This window comes from Protomyctophum parallelum (genome assembly GCF_964188405.1).
Source record: "Protomyctophum parallelum genome assembly, chromosome: 12".
In the NCBI taxonomy this organism is placed as follows: Eukaryota; Metazoa; Chordata; class Actinopteri; order Myctophiformes; family Myctophidae; genus Protomyctophum; species Protomyctophum parallelum.
In genome coordinates, this window is record NC_139712.1 from 27954968 (window position 1) to 27981678 (window position 26711).

At 42.7% G+C, this 26711-nt stretch overlaps 1 protein-coding gene across 1 annotated transcript in view; it reads right to left on the reverse strand.

Annotated features, from left to right (window-relative positions):
• Positions 1-26711, reverse strand: part of malrd1 (MAM and LDL receptor class A domain containing 1) — a gene marked incomplete at its 5' end in the record, with an annotated part of 101539 nt that overhangs the window by 21162 nt on the left and 53666 nt on the right. The window contains 4 exons of the mRNA XM_083778384.1: positions 1518-1649; positions 5686-5866; positions 11575-11732; positions 12714-12959. Of these exons, the coding sequence (XP_083634510.1) occupies positions 1518-1649; positions 5686-5866; positions 11575-11732; positions 12714-12959 (717 nt within the window). The remainder of the gene's footprint in view (positions 1-1517; positions 1650-5685; positions 5867-11574; positions 11733-12713; positions 12960-26711) is intronic.

Consider the following 26711-nt stretch of genomic DNA (forward strand, 5'->3'; position numbering starts at 1 on the left):
AATATTTTTTTATCAACTTAATGATCAAGTTTCCACCGAACAAATAGCCTAATAGGCAGGCAAAAATGCTGAGTTTGATTGTTTATTAAAAAACAAACAGGAAACAAGCCCTCTGTCTGGCTTTTGGTGTCAACTTTTTCACATTTACTTGTATTAATGTACCTTGCGGTGTCAGGAGCCGGCTGATTCATGTGTTCAGTGTTGGGAAAGTTCTTTTTTTTATTAACTATAGTTCAGTTCACAGTTAATTTTTTTTAAAGGAACTAATTCAGTTCATAATTCAACATTTTGAACTAAAGTTCATGGTTCCAAAAAATGAACGATTTTAGTTATTTTTTGTTATTTTCTTTTAAATTATTATTATTGCCACAGCCTAGCCATTTGCACACCAGCTGAGAGACATCATTTAGACTAGAGAATGCTAGTCTCTCAAGACAGACTGTTGCCTCGATAGGCACTGTTTTACCGAATATTTGAGGATGGGATACTCAGATTGAGAGAATGCTGACAGGCACTTAAATGAGATGTTAATGTCCTGTAGGTAGACTTAAAACTAGTGTTGACTAATCAATACAAGTGGCTCTTATTTTGATGGGGCAGTTTCTGCACAAGAAGTCCGTTTGACTTGTAAACAAGCTACGATGAATGAGCTGTCAAAGTACTATAGTCGCTAAACCACGTTAGCGATCAAATTTACAATATGAAAACTTTCACTTAGACAATAATGTAGGTTACACATGCTAGAATTAAACATGGAACCTGCAGGCAGCATTAGGTGAGTAATTCATTGTGTTGTGGTAGAGATAAAAGGACAGCTGCTGCGTGGGATCCTCTTGCTGCTTAACAACATAACTGTGTCAGACTCATCTTATCTAAACCAACCAATCATGGATTTTTTTCCAGGGATTTTTTTCCCCACAAAACTTTATTTAACAGTCAATTTGTAACGTATAGCTTTTGTTGAAAGCTACGTCACTACTTGGGTCTAAAAATAGCTACACTACAAAAAACGCTACTTGGTTCAAAAGGAGTGAAGCTACCGTCAAGCTACTGATAAATGTAGTTAAGCTATGTAGCTTCGCTACTTGTAGCTAGCTACTGCCCAACACTGCCTATACGCGCCGTTCAGAAGAAAAAAAAAGCCTTTGCACCGCTGAGACAAGCAAACATTTCATTTATTGTTCTCAACTGAAGCAAAAATCTTACTTTTTACTCCACTATACAGTACTTTGAAAACTATTTACTTACTACTTACTTTGCAGATTAAGATTGTAATTACAAAACATACGTACATCCTAATACTGGGGGGGCAAATTATGACAGGCAATTCCTGCTGTCAAAATATGACCCCCCAGTCAAAAAACACAGTTTGAAATAGACACTCATGCTTTCCAAGGTGTGATTTGGGGTCCTAAGGATTTCATAGTAAACTGCGACCTACGACCGGAATAAGCCCAGTTGTATGCCAAAACACCTCATTTTTGGGCATCCCTTAATCCCCCCCTCTCTATACTCACTGCAATCTATCTCGTCTGATTCATCCGTGCAGTCAGGCTTGTTGTCGCACACCAGGTAGGACTCGATGCAGTCGCCACTGCTATGACACACAAAGTCTGAGGCCGCGGGGCAACTGGCTGGCACCACAGCACCTGTAAAACACGCACGCACACGGAAACAGGAGAGCATACAAGGACACATATTATAGGTGAAGTAACGTTACATTCCCAACCTGTGGGTTGGGACCCCCAGGGGGGTTGCCACATGCTTTTTTTGGGGGGGGGTCACCAGGTCAAATATGATAATTTTGAAAAGGTTGAGAGTCATATGATTTATTGGGGTACCAGATAGATAAATCAAGCTTGGTTGGCAGCACCTGAAGGTGTGCTCTTCCATGCACGTCACAGGGCCAGGTCAGAGAGGGAACCATGAGCATTGAGAATTATGACAGAAAATTGCTCAAGAGAGGCACAATTTACAATAAATCATAAAACCATTTAACGTAATTAGAATGCTGAGTCTATCTGGCCGTATGCCTTTTCTATTTGGAACGGACCATCAACAGCCCTGATTACTCATCAGGGCTGTTGACCATAAGAGTAGTGCAATCAGTAACAGCGTGCATGTGTGTACAACAACACACATGCACGTGCATAGTTGGCACCAGAGGATTTGAGAAGCATAGAAGAAGTAAACAAAAGGCAGGCGAAGGCATTCCAGAGTAATCACTCCACTCTCTCCTGTCTGGCCTTGTTTTGACTGAACACTGAAGAGCGCTGATGGGTGGGTGCGTGTGTGTGTGTGTGTGTGTGTGTGTGTGTGTGTGTGTGTGTGTGCGCTTACGTGGGTGTGTGTCATAGAGATGAAGAAATTAAATGAGTACTGTAACCAGGACAGGCAGTGAACAGAGTGGAAGATACAGAATACACTCCAAATCTATTTTGGATGAATATACAACCCAATGGAACACATCTGTGTTAGCTTCAGTCCTTTCTATACAGACACAGTTGTCTTATGCTCATTTGTGTTCCTGCGTACTTGTATGAATGTCTGCTTGCTTTCCTTTTATCTGTGGGTGTACTTGTTGGTATTAATCTCTCTCTCTTCTCTCTCTCTCTCTCTCTCTCTCTCTCTCTCTCCCTCTCTGTGTGTTTGTTTTGGTTAGTTCTGCAGTACTGTCGGCTAGTGGGTCAGACCCACAACTCAGACATATGGGTTTCCTGCATTGTTTACAATTATTATTCATTTCAAAAGACTTTTGAAAAACATTTAACTAAGAAATTCCATAAATTAGAAAACAAGTAGTGAAAATAGCAGATCTCACAACAGGCGCAAAGGGACTCGTTTTGAGCTTGTAGATCTGTTATTTTCACTAGCTTAGTACCGGGCAAACGTCCAATTTCACTTTGGGGTCTTGAGCTAAAAAGTTTGGGAACCACTGCCATAGGCTATACAGGTGTACTGTATACTGTTGCTTCTTGTTATGTTATTCCTGTATCTACTACAATATTACAGTACATGTACAGTACTTACCCTGTACCAGCAACTTAACTGCTGTGCTGCCTCTGGCGACTGAATTTAGCCAATATCTTGGCTGGAGCTTCTGGACAGATGCCACATGGTGTTCATTCCTGTGCCAGGGCCTGCTCAATTACTGTATCTGATAATAGCATCTGTCAGCTGCCATTGTGGGTCTGATAAACAGACCGGTAATGTTAGGCTTCAGGTGGATCTAGTCTGCAATCACAACATAGGACGACTATAGGGTTGGGATCCCGAACCGAAGGACCGGAAAAACCGGATCCAACATTGAGGAACCATTGTATTTGGAAGCGGGTTTGGCATGTGGACTTCATGTCTGCTATACGACTACAATACTGGTGGTTCAATTTCAAGGACCACCATAACTCTGAGAGTTACCCCCCCAAGGGTTTCCACTGAAAATAAATTGGATTTTAATTGGATTGCATTTTACCCTTATCCCTAATCATCTGCCATTTTTTACTATTATTTTTACATTTTAAAGTAGTTTAAAATGTATGGCCTGGGCAATGGCTCAGCGGTCCAGGCACCTTGGCCGGTAGATCAGTCTGGCAGTGTGCCGCGGGCTCAACTCCCGATCCCAACGGCCTTTACTGCATGTCACTCCCCCATCTCTCTCCCCATTTCCTGTCAGCCTACCGTCTGTCCCTCTATATATAATATTACAAAAAAATGTATGGGAAATAAACGAATCACGCCTGACAGTGTGTCGCGGGTTCGAGTCCCGATCTCGACGACCTTTGCTGCGTGTCACAGGAAAGAAAATACTAACACAAACTAAGAATTTCCTTCAGTAAATTACAAACATAACACAGGGCACAACAGTCAAAGCCTTATTGCCCCAAACAATATTACTGTGATGCTTTAGTGATGATAAATGATGCCAGTGCTAGAACAAGCTATAGCACAAAGTAAAGAGAAGTCCAAGGGGCACGGTGGCACAGTTGGTAGTGCTGTCGCCTCACAGCTAGAAGGTCCTGGGTTCGATTCCCGCTGGGGACGCTGTGGGCACTGGCGGCGTGTTCCCTCCTCCGCGTCATCAGTTTCTGTGTGGAGTTTGCATGTTCTCCCCGTGTCCCCTAGGGTAGGTACCCTCACAAAAACATGCCGTAATCCTGGTCTCTAAAACTACCTCCCCCTGGCCAGCCGGGGCGCCTGATGGAGGGGAAAGGAACTGGTCGGAATAACGTGTCCCTTCCACGCGTTACGTTTACATGCAGAGCAGTCGAGTGCTCCAGACCAGTACCATATTCTTTTCGGGGTAGTCTGTCTGTCTCCCCTGAAGTTCTCAGGTATTATTCTCTCCAAATAAAAAGCACAATGTATTTCCCATCAATAATACACTTTGCTGAGGGTATTGCTGGTGGCATCCAAAAAAGCCGTAACAGAAAAGTGGCTTACAAATGTTATACCAACTATAAATTAATGGATTGATTTAATCTATAGTATATTTATTATGGAGAGAATTACATTCAGCTTTAGAGGTCAAGTTGAAGTCTTCACAGATAACTGGTTTAGATGGATTACTCGTGTCTCTACCATAAAACCTGATTTTGTATCTAATTCAGTTAAATCTGTTTAACCTGTAGAAACAGATGCACCTGTTTGAGGTACTTATGTATTATGATCATCAATAGAGAAGAGAGGCAGATATCTCCCCTTGTGTATTGTACGTGACGTATATTGTCTTGTTTTGTTTTCGGTTGTATGTATTGTCAATTGTCAGTCGTTTCGTTTACATGTATGTTTGATTAAAATTAAATAAAAAGTAAATTGAAAAAAATTAAAAAAAATAATACACTTTGTTCTTCTGTTAGCGGACTGAATGTGACTCAAACTGACATTGCATATGTAGCAGAGTGGCTCAGAGCCTCTGCCATGGCCTCAAAAGTCTAATATCTCCCCCGGTGCAGATGCATATCCCTTTGGTCTAGTGGTTAAGATGTTGGACTTTCACACGGGAGACCGGAGTTCGAATCCCAGGCGTTACATTGGTGCCGATACCCGGATTGGGTTTCAAAAGGGAGGTGAGCGTAGCAGAGTGGCACAGAATCTCTGCCCGATGGCCTCAAAAGTCTAATATCTCCCCCGGGCCAGAGGGAAATCCCTTTGGTCTAGTGGACTCGAGTTTGAATACCCGGCTATACACATAGAAGCAAGAAGTATACCTAAATGGAGCAGGGATGCAAATTAAAAAGGGAGCTGCACAAGTAAATGCTGACAACAGTATAACATAATTTGATCCACATTATGCATGTATAGGGCCAAGGTGCCACATAATGCCTGTGATTAGCATCGCTAAAGATTTGCATACTGTAGGTTGTGTTTTCTATTACGGGCAGTTATTTTCCCTTATCTATTCATACACTATCTATCTGGGATAATGTGAGCCACAGCACAATTCAGTTTTAAACCATTTATCTCTCCTCCAAGTTTATAATCTCCTGTTTTTTCCCTCTGAAGGCGAGGCGAAGGGCTGCGTAACCCCCGTGGACACGCGCAAAAATAGAGCACACACAAAAAAAAGATTCACATGCAGAGCTTACGCACAACCTGTGCACCGCAGCCAGGTTCCATTGATCATAACGGCAGTGTACCGTTGCGGAGCCAATTCCGTCCCCAGTGTAGCCCAGCCCTGACACTCACTGGGAGAGCAATCTATGAACTCCAGGTCATCCAAGGCAGCGCCTCCGCTCACGTCCCTGGTGCGGACCCCCTCGAAGATCACCTCAAAGTTCCTCAGCTTCCTCAAGGGGATCTCAGCCTGGTTCCATCTGTCCCCCTGGTGGCCCGTCATGTTCCACACTTCTCGCAGCTCATTCTCTGTCTGGTGGAGAAGAAAGCACACATAATCGTCGTTCACACAACAAAGTAAGACCCTGGAGGAGTCGTTTTAACTCTGAAAGGGACTTTCTATAGATTTATTCCATGAACCACATGGGTGGCATATTGCACATAACCGCTCCAGTTGACAATGTGTCGCACCTTGGCGCATTGTGAGCTTGTAGATCGGCTATTTTCAAATGGCCAAAATGTATATAGCGCCATTAGCGCTGAATGGGGCTCAAGTGGTTTTAATGTATGTTTTTGTTTTTCTTGCTGCAGAGTAGCATGGGAATACCATACAAGTGTAGTCATTAAATAACCATTAGCGTAATATCATATAGTCCCTGGCCTACACAGTCTGATCTTTACTATTCAGACTGAATAACAAAATGTCTCCGATTTGTGGTAATACATCAGTCTGATGATGCCACATGTGGAACATATTACACGAAAGGCCAATGTGCAGAGCTTGGTAAAGACCTCTCGGTTTTCTTCCCATGGTTACTGGCCAGGCATTGACTAATAAAGCTTTGAAATAACGAATGTGAATGTGAACAGGATGTGTCACATGGGCGGATAAGCCAGCGATTCACCGCAGGCTTTGAGCAGTCATGCCAAAGGAGGAGTCTCCATGAGTCCTTATCATAATCATAGTATGTTTGGTTTCACATATCCATATTGATGGAATTTAGCAGATAGCCATATACTGTATGAAATAGAATACCACCAGTTTTTAGTTTTTTTCCTCTTTTGGTTTTGCAGAGGTATAAAGCTGCACAAAAAGCATGGTATACAAACCACACCTTCTGTTTCTGCCTTGCCTCTTAATGATGAAGCCTTCCTGTGATCTTTGTGCATGCGGAAGTATGTACATTATGCCTTGCCTCGGTTTTACTGTAGCTAGTTTCCCACAATTGTCCAAAAAGAGAGAGGATTACCCACACACTGGTTTTGCTGCTCCCACAGTGCATTTTATTGACGTCAACATTCTCCACCTGTCTGGTCTTCTTCGTCAGGTAATCCAACAAATGTGAAACATTCTGGCCAATGCAAGAATATATGTATATCCAATCCAAGAAGACTGCTGGATATCATATAAGCTCATAGCAGGAGTTGGAAGAAGTTGAATATCATATAAACTCAGAAGGAGTTGGAAAAAGGCCTTTCACTGCAGAAACAGTGTAATCTACTCAAAACAGAGGACATGCAATGTCATGTTTCACTCTGCAGTTTGAAAGCGTACAAAGCACCCTTGGGTAAGACGTGCAGGCTGTCTTCTCAGCTTCATTGCTGGGAGCCCATTGGGTGGGAGCCCTGCAGAATAATCTTGTTACTGTGAGACAGGTTAATCGGCGGTCTTATAACAGGACTAAACTACATTAATGTGGGGGAGAGAGAGAAGAACTGAATCCATGAAGATTGCACAATGCTTGCAAATGCACTGTCTCAGAGCGACATCAATGGAGGCACTTAGTTCAATTTGTGGATTCATTTCCTGGGTTCAGTCGAACAACCATAAATCCACTGCATTGTGCAGAGTGAATGTACATACAGTGAATGTACATAATGTCATTGCATCAGCCCTGATGACAGTCCCAACAGAAAAGACATATATAGCCTATGGGTAAAAGTTGAAATTGACATGAAACAGATTTATTTTAAATCTCTCCCAAATTGTCTTAGTACGCTGGCTGGATGTCCTGCTAAATTGAAATCCAATTTATATTCATGGCCTTTTTCGTTTTATAGGGCCATTGGCAGCTGTTTTACAGTCGACTCACCTTCAAATCAGAACAAATTTGACTTTGTTTACTTTTATGCCCATCCCAGTAAAGCACTATTACTCTATTGCAGGGATGATGTAATAATATTCTTGCTCTTCTGGTTTCTCAAGAGAAAGAGAGAACAAGACTAATAATAATAATAACACGATGGGGAAGAACACTGTTGGAGTGCTAGCTGCTGTGCTGTTGGCACTGATTACATCAGCAGAATCCTGACCAGGTGGTACTGGTCTACGGCAGGGAATGCCTGCTGTGCTGTCCTTGAATGGGAACGAGCTGTACTAGAACTGGGCAATGGTGGAAGAAGTACTCACATTTTTTACTTGAGTAAAAGTGTCGATAACACAATGTAGAAATACTCTTTTATAGTTTAATTGCGACCGGGTCACAGATTACAATGAAAACTTGCAAAACCTGTCAGTCGTTTGGTCGGTCACGCCTCCATATATGGTTGCCAGTCCATTACGCCTCACGCCTACAATCCCCGTTATGCCCTATATGCCATGGAATGCAAAGGTTGTCGACATTCGACAGGACAACTGCATACAAGGCATGTCCCCGTGCAGACTGCAAAAATAAACTTGTAGATCTGGAAGATACAGCTGTTCCATATGCAACAAAAACTTTTCAGACTTGTACTGAAGGTCAAAATAGAAGACTCTAAGGACGAACAACGGGTGACATGCTTCCAGAAAACTGCTGAGGTCCTGCTGGGTCACAAAGGACTGGCACTGGCAAAACTTCTGCATTCGAAAACGTCTTTCAAAAAGTAACCTCAACCAGTCATGTCTGCATATATGGAGCCAGCCAGCAATTCTACATCTGATTTTACGGACACCAGATTAATAGTTTAACTCCTGCTTCTCAACTGTGCCGTATTAAGAAGCTCTCGCCCTCAGGGCGTCTTACTGGAAATATCTTCTATTTTTGAATAGCCAAAGTATAAAATATAGACGAAATATGCTTTCCTGGTGGGTTCATCTATTCAGATGTGTATGGAGAGGCTGTGTGCTACTATGCCTTATGCCACAAATCTGAGGGAGACTATAAAGGCTAACCTTGAATATTGTTGCAATTTGAAAAAAAGGGCATATCTATAAAACAAAAGCAAACACCCCAGAAGGCCAGAACAATATAAAAGCGAATACTGTTTATTTCCTCAGGAGAAATATATAAATGGTTCATCATAATCTGCTTTGCACATGGGAGACCAGATTCAAATTGAGAACAACTGAATAATTTTTGCCTATTGGCATGGTCACTGTCCCTCGTGTTACACTGTTAATGGTAGCCTATTGATTCTTTCTGTGCTGGAGAATTTATATTAGGCCTAACATCATGAACCATGTTCCTGGGCCAATATTCTGCAAGAATAATGTTACATATTGATGACATCAGCTGAGATGTAAAAATAGTGTGTACTATGTTTGTACTGTGTGTGTGTGTGTGTGTGTGTGTGTGTGTGTGTGTGTGTGTGTGTGTGTGTGGCCTACAGCTGTAAACCTTAGATTACCTCAGTACTATATGCTCTGTTCATATTCATCTTATGGAGCTTCCTTGTCAATGCATACATTTTACGGTTTACTTTTCTCTCTCTCCTTCATACTGTCATATCATTGTTGCATGACCTGTGAGCTCCTTCCGAATGCGTGTGTGCGTGTGTGTGTGTGTGCGAGTGCGTGCGTGTGTGTGAGCATGCGTGCATTCAACCACATAATCGCAGAGATTCGCAATGACTAGAGATGACCTTCCTTAAAGGTCTAATTTTACATTTTCCATCTACATTTTATATGCGAACAGGAGCATGTCTGTGTGTGGGTGTGTGTGTGTGTGTGTGTGTGTGTGTGTGTGTGTGTGTGTGTGTGTGTGTGTGACTGTGTGTGCGCGTGCTCATAAGCCTGCCACTCACAGACCTGTGTCATCATTCAAGTCACATGTGGCCTTGGATTTGGGAGCCTCTACAAGCCAGCGGTAAATGTTGAAGGATTCATTAAAGTATTTTTTATGCTTCAGAAACGGTGTGTAGAAAGAGAGGACATACATGCAAGAAAAGACGGGGGTCAGATTCAAACCCTTGCACTCGCAAAGAGAAATTTATGGTCTATGGCAAATGCGATTCTCTAGTCTACAGGACCACTTAACACGGCAGCCAGGGCCGCTAACGCTTTCATAGGACCTCAAAGTCGTAATATTTGTCACACATGTTTACCGCAGTGAAATTTGTTCTCCGTATTTGATCCATCTCTTGGAGTGGTGGGCCTCAGCCAAGGAGCGGTGAGCTGCAGCCGTGCTGCGCTCGGGAATCATTTGATTAGTAGATTTGACCCCCAAATCCAACCCTTGATGCTGAGTGCCAAGCAGGGAGTCATTGGGTCCCATTTTTACAATCTTTGGTATGACCCGGCCAGGGATCGAACCCCGACCTCCCAGTTTCAGGGCAGACACTCTAACCACAAGGCCAGTGACCTGATCCACAAAAGGTCTGGAACCACTTGTCTAACTGGCTAATGGCTATGCCACCAGCATGCATGCATGCGAATGATATAATTCATCTCATCTCGTTATTATACGAGTCCTGCAAATCTATCACAGACAAGTAAGGTTTTAAATGAACAGTCCAGATATTTTCTCCAGTGTGCCAGGAGAGAAATGCACTGTATAAGAGAGTTAACGCACAGTACAGCCCTGTTTTACGCTGATGGCACTTTATTGCTTCCTGTAAATGCACCCCACACACACGCACACGGTACGGCATTTTGGCTGCAGCAGTTGCTAGAGCAATGTTATGCTAAATCCACTTGGTGGGATATCACCCCTCGCTGTTTGATGGAAAACAAAGTCTTGCAAATTTACATCATTAGTCGCCCACCTGCCTTTGTGCAAATTAACACTAAACGTTCGCCATTGTGCATGTATAGGCTCATGCACACACAAGGACGCAGTGTTAGACAGTAAAGTACACGTACGCACATGCACAGACATGGCAAGGATGCACGTAACGTACACAGAATTTCAATAGCAGAACGCTGCTGGATTAAAAGCAAGTAATGAATGCAAAATAAATCTAAATTGACACCTTTCCAGGATTTAAATGGGTTAATGAGGATGCAGCCTGGCCCAGCCTGTGTGATTTCTGGTCTAGAGGGGCGGGTGCAGGCACGAAAAAAGCAGTGGATCCTATTGGTTCACCAATCTGAGCGCCCGCCCCTGCCCCCTCTTTCCCTCCCCTCCACAGTAGAAAACAGTGGAGATCACCGTCGTACCGTAATAAAAGCCTGATGGGTACCGAGGCTAATAAGGATGTGATGATCCACTCATCTTCATAAGTAACCATGGGGACCACATTTCAAGGTGGATAGATAGTGAATCTGCAGAGTACATTTAGAACCTCTGTTTCCATGGATCCCATGTAGTTATTATTTCCCTTAAAGCTGCTATAAGCAATAATATGTCAACATTTTAATTACCTTTTTATTTTTTTGGTATTCAGAACGCTCCCAAAAATAATTGAGTCTCTGTGACACATCTAGGGGCCACAATCTGCATTCAAAGATGTTCCTAGAAGCTTTGTCATTGGTAAAAAAAAAAAACGTCGCAATGACTAACCAATCAGGAAGCAGACAGGCAAATCGACCAATGACAAAGCTTCTAGGAAAATCTTTTAATGCAGATTGTGGCCCCTAGATGTGTCACAGCGACTACATTGTTTTTGGAGCGTTTTACCCATTGCTGGCTGTCTGAATACCAAAGAAATAATAAATAAAAAGGTCATTAAAATTTTGACATATTATTGCTTATAGCAGCTTTAAATATCGGCCTTGTCTGCCCGACAGCAACAAAATGTCCTCAAACGCTGCTTTCACTGAACCAAAACAAAAATAACCGTATTGTACGTTGTTGCCCTGTTGGTCTATGAATGATTTACCTTGATCAGAAGGCGGATGGTTCCTGAGGCCTTACGGGAGATGTAATACCAGAAGGAGAGCTTGCAGATGGCACTGGACTCTTTCCAAACAGAGCTCCTGATGTGGGCCTTATCACCCTTCAGTCCCACCGGCGTCGCCTCCAGATAGACAAAGTGGCCTTAAGACAGCCGGAGATGAAATAGAGAGAAGCAGAATGAGGTCAGACAGAGGAAAGAGAAACAGACAGATAGATGGATAAAGAATGATAGCTCTATCTCTTCTCACAGAAAGGGAGATCAATTAGTACTTAAGTCAAAGTGCAGATACTCCAGGTCAAATACTGGACTACAAGTGAAAGTTGCTCAGTCAAGTATACTTGCTTTTAAGTATTCAAAAGTATGTGATTTTTAAAGGGACAGGACATGATGTGACTGAGTAACTCCAAAGATGGATAAGAAATCAAAAATCGTTGCTCCATTGATCTTCGCTAATTCAAAATATGCGTTACAGTGAAACAGCTCTCTTTGAGCCTTCAGTAACACTGTATGTGATGGGCAGAATTCAACAGAGGAATGTAGGTTATTAAACATACAACGTTCTCAATTAATACAATAACTTTAATTGTACAACTGACAATATCTGATAACTGACAATGTCGGGTGGAAACCTCAAATGTCAAAAACTGATCGTTTTCATGATTAAAATTTAAAAATAGAAAAAGCAGCAGGTATACAAGCTTGCGGCTTTCGCCTTTATTTTATATTTTTATGGAGGGATAGACAGTAGGCTGACAGGAAATGGTAAGAGAGATGGGGGGGCAATCGGGACACGGTATGCAATATGGGCGGGCTTTGGTACAGTGACTTTCAATGCTTGAGACCTTTGACTGACAGTAGCTTTGACCAATTGCGTCAAAGAGAAAATGTTTCAACCCGCCCCCCCTGGAAATGAAATCCAAGCTGAGCCTCCCCAGACTAATATCCCGCGGTCCGTGCGATATTAGTCTGGTTTATTAACCAGGCTACATGTCCTGTCCGTTCCGAAAAAGGGTTAGGGAGAAGCCATAGGCTTGTCGGGCCCTACCCCTGGTAGTATGATCAAGTAGGGCGTTAATTTACATCGACGATATAATAAAGCAAAGGAAAACAACACTGCATACCCTTTTCATTCTGCAAAGTGTGATCAAACGGAGGCCGTATGCTTAGGACTGACCCCGTGCCCAGTGTCCAATCAAAGTTGTCGGCCCAGGACCTCTTCCAGCCGCAGCGGCCGTGCTCAAAGGAGCAGGAAGTCCCACAGTCCCTTTCATCGGTGCCGTCTCCGCAGTCATCTGTGAAGTCACAGCTCTGCTCTGGAGCGAAGCACCGGCCGCTATCGCACTGGAGGAAGTCATGAGCACACGATCCTGTCGGGGCGACACACACACACACACACACACACACACACACACACACACACACACACACACAAAGGATATGCATACAAGGACACAAATATTATATTTGCATTAAAGTTACATCTGCAAAGTCATGGCATGTGTTTTCATGATACAACAGGCATGTCACACAGAACTCTATGGGTATAAGTAACAGCGTCACCGCCATATTATATGACGGCTGCCAATTATAGCAGAGACATTTTTGCCTCTTTTTTGGGCATCCCAAGTTGTTGGAACCCTCTAACAACCAGTCTGTGTGTATGCCCTAGGCTGCCAAATATAAAGACAATTAGTCTGCACCTATAGCCCAGCTCTGAGATGTTATGTAGAAGTGGTTGGTATTTTATGACCTTGGTCATAAAGGCTTCCTCTAGGCTGTGGTCAAAGGTGCAGGCTATCTCTAATACAGACACTTCTCTGGACTCTTCATCAACCACAACAATAACTGGTGTATTAGCTGCTAGAGATGTAAAGGTATCTGAATTTGAACAGAGTTGGAACATGGATGGATGCATTATGAGTTCCGTTATTCTATCATGCGTACATTCCTTTGTATGCATAACATCCATTCAAGATGTGTGAGAGTGTTTCAGTGATCTGTTCTGTGGTGCAAGCAATGAGGGGAGTGGTGGGGAACCAGATGTATAGATTGAGTCTTGTGGGAAGGACTTAACTGTGAATGTGATAATGTCCTCATTGAGTGCAGTGTTCTTAATGAATGCGTGTGAGTCGGAGTGATCAGCATGGGGAAGACCCCCCCCAACACACACACACACACACACACACACACACACACACACACACACACACACACACACACACACACACACACACACACACACACACCAAGTGCTTGTCAGGGTGACGGACGGGTCCCCAGTTCAATTATTGAAAAGATTGCGAACCACTGCTCTATACATCAGCTCTTGTTTTCCCTCTACACCAAATGTCTTCAGTGAAAATAGCTGACAATGCATCGCATTGCGACAGATTGTGAGCTTGCTCAATAAATGCAATTTTTATGCATTTCAATCATAGAGTTTTGACTGAAATGCATTTTAAACATCAAAATGTGATTAACTAGAACAGTCCCTGAAGATCAATTTAGGAATTTAATTAAATGTAAACTTGGCTTATTAACTCTGACAGCAAAATCAGCTGGAGAAGCAGAGCATTTAAAGTTGGGTATATATCACCTGAAAAAGTATGCATTAAATAAATGAATAAAATAATAAGGTTGGCAGTAATGTCACATTACACAGCACCTTGTGCCAAATGACTGGAATGGTACATAAATATATTTATAAAAAATATATGTTATATTTCTATTGAACATTGGAGCCTGTCCTTGTGTGTCTTCAGCAGACAGGGCAGAAAACACAACACCTTGAGGACTCAACATTAAGTTAGGAGCATAAAAAAGCCAAGTCAAGTGATAACAGTTTATCAAGGTCAAGGTTGTACTTTATTGTTACATCTTGTGTACTAGTATGGTACATAAGAGTAAAACTTCAGGCTTCCTTCAGACAATTCAGCAGCATAGAGTGTAACATTCAAAACAACAAAAACACACCAAGCACAGCAAACACAGAATAAAGAGTGCAAGAAAGAGCAATCAAAAGGTGAATCCCAATTGGGAGTGTAGACACTGAGAAGTGCGTATTTCGTGGTATATGACGTCACAGCGCCGCGCCCGCAGTGCATCCCATTCCACAGAGCGCAAAAAGTGTCCTGTTGATACTGCACTGGGCCACGCACTATTTTTCCCCGCCCGAGCTCGCTTCTAAAGGCCAGTGGGGATGTACACTCTCGGTGCAGTGTACATCGCCACGGCGCAGCCGTACTGCGCAGGCTCTCGGCATTTCTACCCCTTCCCCACCAGCCCGCAGCAGAGCAGAGGACAGCAACAAGAGGAAAAGAAAGATGTCGGAAGTAAGTTAAATAACTTAATTACTTACTTTCAAGTTATTTTAGCGGAGTATTCAGTTGTTTAAACGTCATACATGCGGTCAATCAATCACAAAACAGCCCATTCAAAAATATCCCACAACGATGTCGGAGAATCCAGAGAGCCACAGGTCTCGCCCCGGGGGCTGCCAGCAAGGACATGCACCCGCCACCACCTCTCCCCGGTCGGCACAGGCCGAAGCGATTCCCCCCCGTCCCTCCCACGGAACGAAACGATCCACGTGCATGACATGAATCCACTGTGGACACCCACAGCCCACATGCAACTCGCCCCCAACCGTTCCACCCCCCCAAATGTCAACTAAGTGCACCACAAATAACAGCCACTATATTATTGTTATTATTATTATTACCACGTCGAGTCTATGGTCGAATCTGATTCAACCTGAGTCCCACTTCCTTGCAAAGAAAAAAATATCCACCGACGTTGTGCTTAAACTAAACATGCGTTGTGTGTATGTGTGTCTGTCTGTCTGGCTGTGTGTGTAAGTAATTCAGACGTGCCGTGAATGAAAGTTATTTTGGGGTACACTCAGTCAAATGTTTGAGAACTACTGCTATAGAGGACTAGAAAAAAAATAGAAGATATACAAGCTCACAACACGTTGCAGTGCGACATGTTGTGACTTGTGAGCTTGTAGAGTGGCTATTTTCAGTCATTTATTAATTAATGTTATTTTAAGGTGAAAGTGATCAAACTAGCAATATAATACAAGTTTAGAAGCATATTCCAGAAACATGAACAGTCTCAGAAATGCCATGATTTCTTCAGCTGGTCTGCCTAAAACATCATTACATTGAGATTATATTTAGCTTTATTCCATGTATAGTATAATGCACTTAATACTTTAACCTTCTTATGGTTTCATCTGTGTTAAATTATGTATTGTGTTAATGTGGTGTATTGACTTCAAGTTCTAATGTTTGACATGGCAACCTGTTGTAAAGTCATCATTGGACCACAACAGAACATAATTATTACCCAAGCACAAAAGCCATCTTTTTTTTTTTACAATAAGGGAATTTTGAGTTGTAGCACTACTGCCATACAAATAACCTGTTAAGCCAGTGGTTCTGAAACCTTCATTCTCCACTGCTTTAGGAGTGCATGTATCCAAAGACGGGTGAGGAGGTGGCCTGCAGCGGCGGGCCTACAGCAGCACCATCACGTGAGACTGCCATGTCTGGAAGTCTCTGGAGCGGAGCCGGACTGCTGGCCTACAGCACCACCAGGCCTAGCCGAGGCCATACCAGACCATAGTGGTACAGCTGCACTGGGGTCTGGAGCAGGGTCAGGAACACCAGGGCCCAATGTGCAATGAATGTACTTTTTATGTATTTATTTGTGTTAATTTTCTACTGGAATTACTTGATTTTGACGTTATTTATTACATGATTGAGTCTGAGATACGGTATCCTTGTTCAATGTTCATTCATTTTTATACCGAAGACAAAATAACAATAAATAAATGTTGTATTTACAAAGTTGAATTGAACTATTTACATACTCATACATACAGTCATACAACTAGGGATGCACCGAAAGGGAAATTATTGGCCGAAACTGCAGTGAATACCGAATATAGGAAACAGTTGGCCCCCCGAAAACCGAATATCCGAATATGATTAATATATTATATATCTTTTTTCCTACCATTGCTGTCATGGCCGTACCTTAAAGCTATCTGATTTATGGCAAAATAAATGGGTATGGCAAAACAACTTAAATTAATCACACACAAACACATTAATCATGTTACCAAGATTGCCTTTTTTCACCTTAGAAATATTGCACAAATCAGAGCCTATTTGTCTTTGGACGATGCAAAAACGCTAATCCACGCCTTTGTTTTTTCTCGGCTTGATTTATACTGCAATGCACTTTTTTCAGGACTGGCTAAGAAAACAACTGACAGATTACAACTTGTCCAAAATGCAGCAGCCAGAGTTTTAACTAGAACTAAGATGAGAGAACATATTACTCCAGTTTTGGCTTCACTGCACTGGCTTCCGGTTGTTTTTAGGATTGATTTTAAAATGATTTTACTTGTGTATAAAGCTCTCAATGGTCTCGCACCTTCCTACCTACATGACTGCCTGCCTAAATATGTCCCAAACCGCCCCCCCTAAGGTCTTCCACTGCTGGCCTGCTCGCTTTGCCTAAAGAAATGGCAACTAAAAAATACGGGGAAGCAGCTTTTTGCTTCTACGGGCCGACGGCATGCTCCCACTGTACCTTCGTCAGGCAGCCTCTGTAGACATTTTTAAAGCACAGCTCAAGACCCACTTCTACAACATTGCTTTTAATTGATCTTTTATTTTTTGTTATTCATGTCCTCACTGTATTGCATTGCATTACTGCTTGTTTTTTAATGTTCCATTGCTCTGTAAAGCACTTTGAGCTGCATTTCATGTCATGAAAGGTGCTATACAAATAAAGTTTTATTATTATTAAATAATAATCACTACTATGGGTCCATAAAACATTTATTCAGCTCTTTTGAATGCATTAATTGCATACACTATTCAGTGATATATTTTCTGCCTAAATTAAATAACTGAGTGACAGCATTTGTAAGATTTGTGTTAGATTACACAGTAAAATAATATTGTGATAAATGTAGCCTATCCATTTGGAGCTGAGAGTTGGCCTGGTTTAACCTTTTCATTCATGTAAATGCAAATGTAATTAACTGATTAAGAGTATCATTCTGATTAATTAATTTCCCTCAGTTGAATTAACAGTTTATACTCACTTTACAGTAGGTATAGGCTATAGGCCTATATGTGGTTGTTTAAATGTAAAAGTATACCTATATTAAATGACATTATAGCAATAAACTTAGCCTATATGATCAGTGATTGATCGGTGCCTGCTAATACAAATCAAACAGCAGATGCGACGATAGTCTGTATTCTGTCCAAATGTAAAAACATTTATCATTATGAAGTGTATGGCAGGCTATATGCAGTTGGGTATATCCTTCCTTTCAGAAACTCTTTGCAACGAGTCAGGACTCAAGCCAAATCAGATTCGACGTAGTAATAATAGATATTTTATAGAATAGCTTTTATTTACACTGCACCCGACACCCGGGGAAACAAAACAACTGGAAACGAACCGCATCACACACGGGCACCACGTCGCCCCGCAGGAGAAACGGGGGGAAATCGCCCCGGCCCACGCCGACAAAGGAGAGGTAAAAACGGGTACAGCTCCCTGGTGACAGCCCCCAAAGCGAGACCTACGGTTCTCTGAATTCTCCGACGCCGTTGTGGGATATTTTTAAATAGGCCCTTTTATGATGAATTGACCACATACATGAAGTTTAAACAACTAAATACTCCCCAAAAATTACTTGAAAGTAAATTCCGTGGGTTAAAAAGGTAGTTTTAACTACTTTTAACAACACTGCAGTCAGTCCGTGTAAACAGCAATGGCCGCCAGTCGAGAAAGCTGGGCACGGCTTGGCTCCGCCCAGCTCCACTCGGCTCCGCCCAGCTCAGCCCAGTGAACGCTGTCTCAATCCACAGACATGCCCTCTGCGTGTGCACTATGCCACCTCCACAGGGTAGTGCCAGTGCAGTGCCCTACCCTATCCTACCTAGTACCGCACCTTGTAGGGTGAACACTCCCAATTGGGATTCACCTAAAGAGTAGAGCTCTGGTTCTTATCAGTTCGTTCATGTATCTGATTGTTTGGGAGAAGAAGCTTTTTTGCAGTCTGTTTCCAATGGCTTTGAGACTGCGAAAACGTTTTCCATGCGGCAGGCCGGCAGCATCTCAAACAGTTGGGATGGCTTTGGTCCTTAAATAATTACATGAGCTTTGCTGACACAACGTTCGTGTTTCGATGGGGGGGGGGGGGGGGGGGGGGATCACATCCGCTGATGCGTTCGGCTGTCCGCACAACCCTCTGAATTGCTTCGCGGTTGAGGTTGGTGCAGCTGCCATACCAGGCAGTGAATCAGCCAGTCAGGATGCTCTCTGTGGTGCCTCTGTAGAAAGCTTTCTGCACTATCACCGGTGCATCTCATAGAGCAGGGGTTTTCAACTGGTTTTGATCCAGGGACCACCATTCTGACTAGCAGCAGCCTGGGGACCACCACTGTTGTCGGGTGGGTTCATCGTAGATCTACGATGGACCCACCCGACACAACAGTGGTGGGGCATTCATGCACCATGGGTTAAGATTGATTTTGTTTTCTTCTTACTTGTTACTCACTATTACTAATCACACTATCACAGGCTACATTCATGAGCTGGACAAAAAAAACTATGTTTCAAAGTATTTTATTATCAAAAGTTTTACTAAAGTGTTTTTTACTTGTACTAAGCAGGACTCAAAATAAGTCTCAAAATAATAATCCATTTCAGTTAATCACCCAAACACTGAAGACACATTTGACACTTGGTGTCTTGGTGCATTTGACAGTCACACACAGAAACAGAATATATATTTTTTATCTTATTCTATTTTAATAATCTTCTCTTTATTTTAACCCAACCTACAACCTGCACTACATTTTACTAGGGCCTTATACAGTACCTTTCTAACATACAGAGGGAACTGTTCATTGTGTACCGTCACTTTAAAAGCGTAATGTATACATCATCGTACGACGGTGTCACGCACCAAAAATAGCCAATCTACAAGCTCACACCGGGGCTCCACCGGGCGTGTTGCGCCTCCGTCCTGTGCGTCAAAAAACGAACCGGCCAACCGGGGCAATTTTAATGCAGTCACGCAACGCAACACAACGTGGGCAGTGGAGCCCGCACCTGGTTGCATCGCGTTGTGAGCTTGTAGCTCTGCCTTTTCGGCAACGACTGAGAAGTTGCACATTGAATAGTGAATACGTCACGTATTATGTGAGACTATTCAATCGATCCGCGGCAGATATTATATAACTCTATGGCAGGGAGATTTGACTTTCCCAAACGTATTATTATGAATTGAATGAATAACTTATGGCAACGTCTTACCGTGCTTGCCTTGGGCAGCAAGCACGGTAAGCATGCATGCGTTGGGTGGAAGAGCAGGATGGTTGTTCCGCTGGCAGCTGATGACTCCGTCAGCTTTTCTTTTGGTTTATTTGACACCTTGAGCACTTGACTTTTTGAAATGTTAGATTTGACTTAAGTTATTATTATTATTTACAAACAAGTAAAAAGAGTGCAAATAAGTTTTATATTATATATTAGAAAGGTAAAAAAAAAGTAAAGAAGGCAAAAATATAACTTTTCTGAATGCCTGGCTGCGGACCACCAGCAGTACCTCCGCGGACCACCAGGGGGCCGCGGACCACCGGTTGAAAACCCCTGACATAGAGGCTTAAGTATACGACACAAAGGAGCACAGAGCAACATTGTATCATGAGAGGGTGGATGGTGGTGAAAGGAAGGGGGTCTGTTTCTTTTGGCACCAGACATTCCAGTGAGGTCAGCACTTGGCTATGAGGAGCATTAGAGAAGGAGATGAGATGAGGTGTGATGAAGAAATTAAAGGAGAGAAGGGGGGGGGGGGGGGGGGGATAAATCCCTGCTAATCCTTTGTTCCTCTTCAGGTGCAAAGGACCAGAAGCAATCCACCCCAGCCAAGCCCCATGATGGGGAGGCAGGGAACCACTCCTCCACTCGATGTAGCCGATGCTTCTGTGGCATCTAATAGTCCGGCAGCCAACAGGTTTCTTTTGTTTAAAATGGTATGGTCACATATAAACACCTATAAATCAAATTGCTCAATGCTGACAGCCACTCAGCAAGTGGATTCATGAATGTATAATTTGTATATAGACCAGTAAGACGCCTTAATATACTGTAGGCGAGGAGCGACCGCAGGGCTGAGACACTCTACCGGAATAATGTCACTTCATTATGTCAGCACTGTCATAGAAGTTCAATTTTAAATTGTCTCATATAAGCATTGTGGTCCAAAGAAAATAAACTGTCTTTATATCCATATGAGTCCAACCACCGCGATCATGGGAAGTGTATGGGAAAGTCCCTGGCAGTCAAAATGACAAAAGCGATCTTTATAATCTTAATGCCTATTCATACAATATGCTGTACTGCAGTTTCATTGTACTGCACTTGCTCTGGTCCAATCCTCCAGCTGGAAGTAGTGACAAAATAAATAACACGATGGGAACTATGCACAAAAACTCTGTAAATCTTGAACAATATTGATGTAACTAAGAGATTTGACGAGTTAACTAGATTTTATATATAGAGATTTAGAAGGAATAAGCAAAATAGTGATGCGACATTTCCTGGTTTAAAAATCCGGAGCTGAGTAGCTCACACTTTCTGGAGTGGGCAGTGGCTTTACAGGCTTCTGCCGGCGTGTGTGTGTGTGTGTGTGTGTAGTGGCAAAACACATGTCGCCCAGCTATGTGCAGCATTACATGAACAGCGTGATGTGAGGGGAGCCTGTGACAGGCTTGAGCATTAGCGTTACTGCACGTTTGCATAGTAAGTGCGACTTGCAGTTGCAACAATATTTTAGGCCAATAAAAAAACTATACCAAATTTCCCACTCCACACACCCACGACTGTCGGACTATAAGGTTTCATACAATAGCCTATCTCTCTCTAGGTCGTCGTCTGACGAGCCCTCCATCTATGAGGAGTATACATTTGTATATATTTGTTTCACCAATGCAGTTCTCAGTATGCACACTTTCTCTTTGTGTGTATAGCATTTGTTTGGTATAATCGTTAAATAATTTGTTCCAGGGATTTACGTTAAGCCTAATTTATGCTGCATTGCTTTATGATGTGACACATCAGGCACCGCTTAGAATAGCTGATCTACAAGCTCACAGCGTATAGCATCTGCAACACGTTGTGAGCTTGTAGGTTGGCTCTTGTCGGCTTGAATGATGATGATTGACTGAAAAAGGCTGCAAGGTCGAAACGTTGTATATTGCTGCGGTGCCGTGAATAAAACATATTTCTTCCTTCCGAATGGCTATTGTCAGCTGCCACACACCGCCACGCACCGAGGTATGAATCCAGTTGGGCTTAGCCGTGGAGGTCAATACAGTAGCTTGTATTTTGACAAGGCCTGCGCGCCGAAACGCGTTTGTCTGTCTGGTATGACTGCTGCTGCGGAGCACTATCATTATTAAACAAAGACTCTTACTCGACTGAGAGTGCAGATTTTATTCATTTTCTATATGTTCTCTTTGAATCTGCACTCAGCACACGCCTGAACCTTTATAAGACTGTCTGAGTTGAGCAGGCCTTCTCCCTTGAAGTGAACCAATACAGTAGCGTGTCACTGCTATCTGTGCAGCTCTCCCATATTGCTTTGGCTCTTTCACAGAAAGGTTGCCCTGGGTGTCACGCTGCCACCTGGTGCAAGTCTAGCACGGCGGATGAAAGGTTTAAAACCTCACATGCTGGGTTGGTCCCCCGGCCTGACATCTGTGAGTCTATAGGATACTGGTCCTCAAAGTGGGGTCTGGGGATGCCCGGGGCTTCTTGAGCCAAACCTACAAAACCTTTTCAGATAGGGATCTGCAGCCAAATTTTTATATATTTGGGACCATGCAGCACTTTCAAGAGTTCGGATGAGCACTATACTGCTACTGTTTGATCGTGATCCATTCCTCCATCAATACCAACCCAAGGTCAATACTGTAAAACTTTTCAGGAAATGGAAAAAAGAACCAGGTGAATGCGATATATTTATTATTTAGACACCTGGAGGCGTGATCAATGCTCTTTGGCCACTCAGAATAGCCAAATGGCATTGATCACGCCTCCAGGTCTTTAGTTTACTCAAGTTAGGGAATAAGACCTGGTACTTAACCCCTGGGCTACAATTAACGAAAAAAAACGGATTATTGCTAAAAATACAAACCTCCCGTTCACGGAATTAACGGAATGACAATCAATATCAGTTATCGGGGGTTCAACAGAGCAAAAATTTATATTATTTCGCTAATATCACTAATGTTGGATGTAATTTATCAAAATCCGCGTGATCGTGCGCTATCGTGCACGCGCGCCATCTCTATGTGCGTCGCTGTAAAAAATGTGATATTTTGCGATGTTTTGGGGTTGATTTGAGGTTAATTTGACTTAGTTATGAAAAATATAGCATTAGCTTAGCAATCCGGACCAGCCAAGCTAGTGACTAGGGTCAAAATAGTACCGGATGTTGTTGATCGTTGAACCGGAAGTGACTTAGGAAGATTCGTCTATTTTGGCCAAAATCAGCATAATGGTGCGTTCCCGCCATCTGGTGGCAATTCGAGAGAATACACTAGCAATGAAAAAAAAAAAAAAAAACATCTGTTCAAACCACCAGATCTTTCTTGTATGTTAAAACGATTAATTAAAAATATGCCAATTTGTTACCCAAACAAACAAATTGGGATTGGTAGTCCAAGGGTTAAGACACGCAAAATACAGCCCAAGGTCTGCAAAGTAATAGATATAATAATAGATACAGTTTCTGCATGAGAGCAACGATATGAGAGATAAATGCAAACAATCACATTTGGCAAAGGGTGGACATTGTTAATCCTTTTCTTCTGCTAACCCAGTGGTTTCTCATTTCAAGGACCCTCAGTTTGATATGCACGCATGAGTCCAAGGAGGACCCTCATTAATTTGATACCATTCTCTATAATAATATATCGGACCTCAATGTACACCAATCTTAAACCCTCAGAGTTACAGACCCAAGTAACTCCTCACGGACAACGGCACGGTACATTATGATAATAAAGTCCAGGAAAGACAGTATATAATAGCCTGGTTTCCAGCCCACAGACCCCGCCCACTCCACTGAGTGCCCTGCTTCAGGAGGCTCTCAGAGTCTGATAATCAGGTTTATAAGGCAGTAACAGTATACTGCAAAGCCATATACTGTATAAACACTATACGATGAGGTAATGTATTGATAGACTTTCCATATAATTTACGGCATGTACTGAGAAACGCTGCACTAACCCACTGACTGCTACACAAACTCCTCCTCTCTCCCAGATGAGAAATGCTGATAGCATCTTGTTGACAGCATCAACAAAAACATGTTGCCTGCTGTCATGCCTGATCATCCTCATCAGCTCACACAGGGAAATCAGCCCTATCATATCGTATGAAGGTATAAACGAAGATGATGACTGATGACTGAAGGAGGCTGTTGATGACACAGACATCAACAACAACAACAATGCCTTCACTGACGGGAAGGAACTGCCGCAAGAACAAAATTGATTGTGCACAATCAAAAAACTACATGAAACCCATAAAACTCCTTGAAAAGACACGGCAGATCGATGATGACAGTGCCATTACATGACTTTCATGCTTGTTTAGAATTAATATTGGGCCCAGCAGGGCTCTGTCAAAGAGCTCAGCCAAATGTGCTCATCCCACAAAACCACCACAGCTTGTGTGCGTGTGTCAGTAGTATGCATGCATGTTTTTGTCCTGCTATATAGAGTAATAATATCATGGAACAGAGTATATATCAAATGCCCTAGTAGGCACAACAGTCTGTCTATCTCATCATACACTGCACTTCAAGTTATATACCGTTGTGTTATCATAAAATATTGCCTTTTCATACAATATGCTGTACTGCAGTTTCATACAGGGCACTGCTTTATCAATACTGTACTGCACTTGCTCTGGTCCAATCCTCCAGCTGGAAGTAGTGAGAAAATAAATGGCACGATGGGAACTATGCACAACAACTCTGTAAATCTGTTCTTAGTGAGGGGCAGGCGCACAAGCCCAATTACTGCTGCTGGTTGCGTACCTCCCCACCCCTCGCTGGAACAGCCTGCAGTGGAATATTCTCCTTTGGGGTGGGGGGGGGGGGGGGGGGTGTAGATACAGTAGACTGACAGTAAGTAATTGGGGAGAGAGAGATGAGGAAAGACACACCGCGAAGGTCGTCAGGATCAGGAGTCGAACCTGTTGAACCCAGGCTGTCGGGTGGCATTAGCAGCCCAGACGACTATGCCAGCCTTCCGTGCCACGTCTTAACATTTTTTACCCTTTTTCCTCTATTCGCCTTGAAAAAAAGCATGTTTATGCTTCGGAAAACAAGATTCTTATTCTTGGCTCTGGTGTCTGTGTATATATATGTACGTATATGTATGTGTGTTATTCCATATACAGTATGTATTATACTAGAAGAATATGGATGGATTAACATTCAGCCTGCCAGGGCTTATACTATACATTATCACATCTACTCCATTCTGTATGCATGCATGTATATAAGCATGGGCTGTGACTACTGACTAGCGTAGCAGCATGTGTTGAACTACATGGTTCACAGTAATATCCATGTAGAAGCATGAGCTGAGATTGGCGCAGCAGCATGAACTGAGCTGTGTGTGATTCGCTGTATGCACGTACGGTGGGCTAGCTCATCACAGCAGGAGAACATGGACTAACAGCTGTTATTGGATATTAGGATTAGTCTTGGTAGCACTGCTAGGCTGGCATTAGCTCTCAGTGAGGACAGCCAAAATTAGAGCTTGTTGGAGGACTAATAATATACAAGGTTATACACAGTTATACACAGGAAAGACAAAGGTGGGCAGCCAGAGACACACTGACAGACAAAAGAGTGATGCAAAGAGATGCAAAACAACAGTGCAATTACAAGTCTCTCCCACTCAGTTCAGCAGATGACTGAGAGACATCACAGGGTCTCTAACTAGGACCACACACAAAGTACGCTTCATCTCTCCTCGGTATGGCTAATGCAGAACCCCCATCCTCCTCCTCCTTTCCCCAGCATCCAATCCAGGAGAAAGGCTATACATTTGATAGGGCAATTATAGCCTCTGGGACAAAGGCAATAAATCAGCTCTGGTTGTTTTGTCTCGCCTCCTAAAGGTTCCTCCCATAAAAAGGTTCAGAAGAACATAATGGGTTGAATGGTTCAAAAGTTGAAGTTCCCGTTCTTCACAATTTGGCTAAGTGCTTTAGACAGACCATGACTAATATTGTCTGGAATTGTCACCTCTGTGTTTATCAGAAAGGAGCCTCATTTTGTGCCAGCTTCAGTATATCATGACTGAGGAAGATGTGGAAACGTCAGTCATTTTCTACTTGTAAAAGAGGCTTTTAGTTAGGGCTAGCAAAAATTGTGCATTTGTTTTGCATAAAAAAACACTCCTTGGGCTAAAAATGGCCATAGCGTCTGCATCACAAATGTGGCGACCTCCTCACATTTGGAAAGGCTATGGCTGCAGTTTTTAGCCCAAGGAGTGTTTGCAATGGATTCAGAATCATGAAAACCCCCTATAGTATGACCCGTCACATGCTACTTACAGTTACAGTACAGGAGAATTACAATGTGTACATTTTGCCTGAATGTACAGTACGTTGTTAATGGTACCCCAACTTTCAGCAGCTGTCAAAACTTCCCAAGGGAGTTGTTGACTAGATTCAACAATACAACTGAGTTTAAAGCTGCTATCAAAGCAAATCTTGGCTTCTATAACACCCCGACAGTGCCACAGGCTTATCACCCCCATGCCACGCCCCATTGATGAAATGATTTGTTTAAAAGTAGCCCAGACCACGTATTGAGTCCATAAATTAACACATTTCTGTATTATAAATGTTTTTTTTAGTGGTCTCATAAAAAAATTTAATATTTTGAGACAGGATTTTTTGATTTTCATGAGCTATATGCCAGAATCATTAAGATAAAAAAAAAAGGTTTTAATTATTTCACTTTATGCGCAATGAATCTAGAATATATT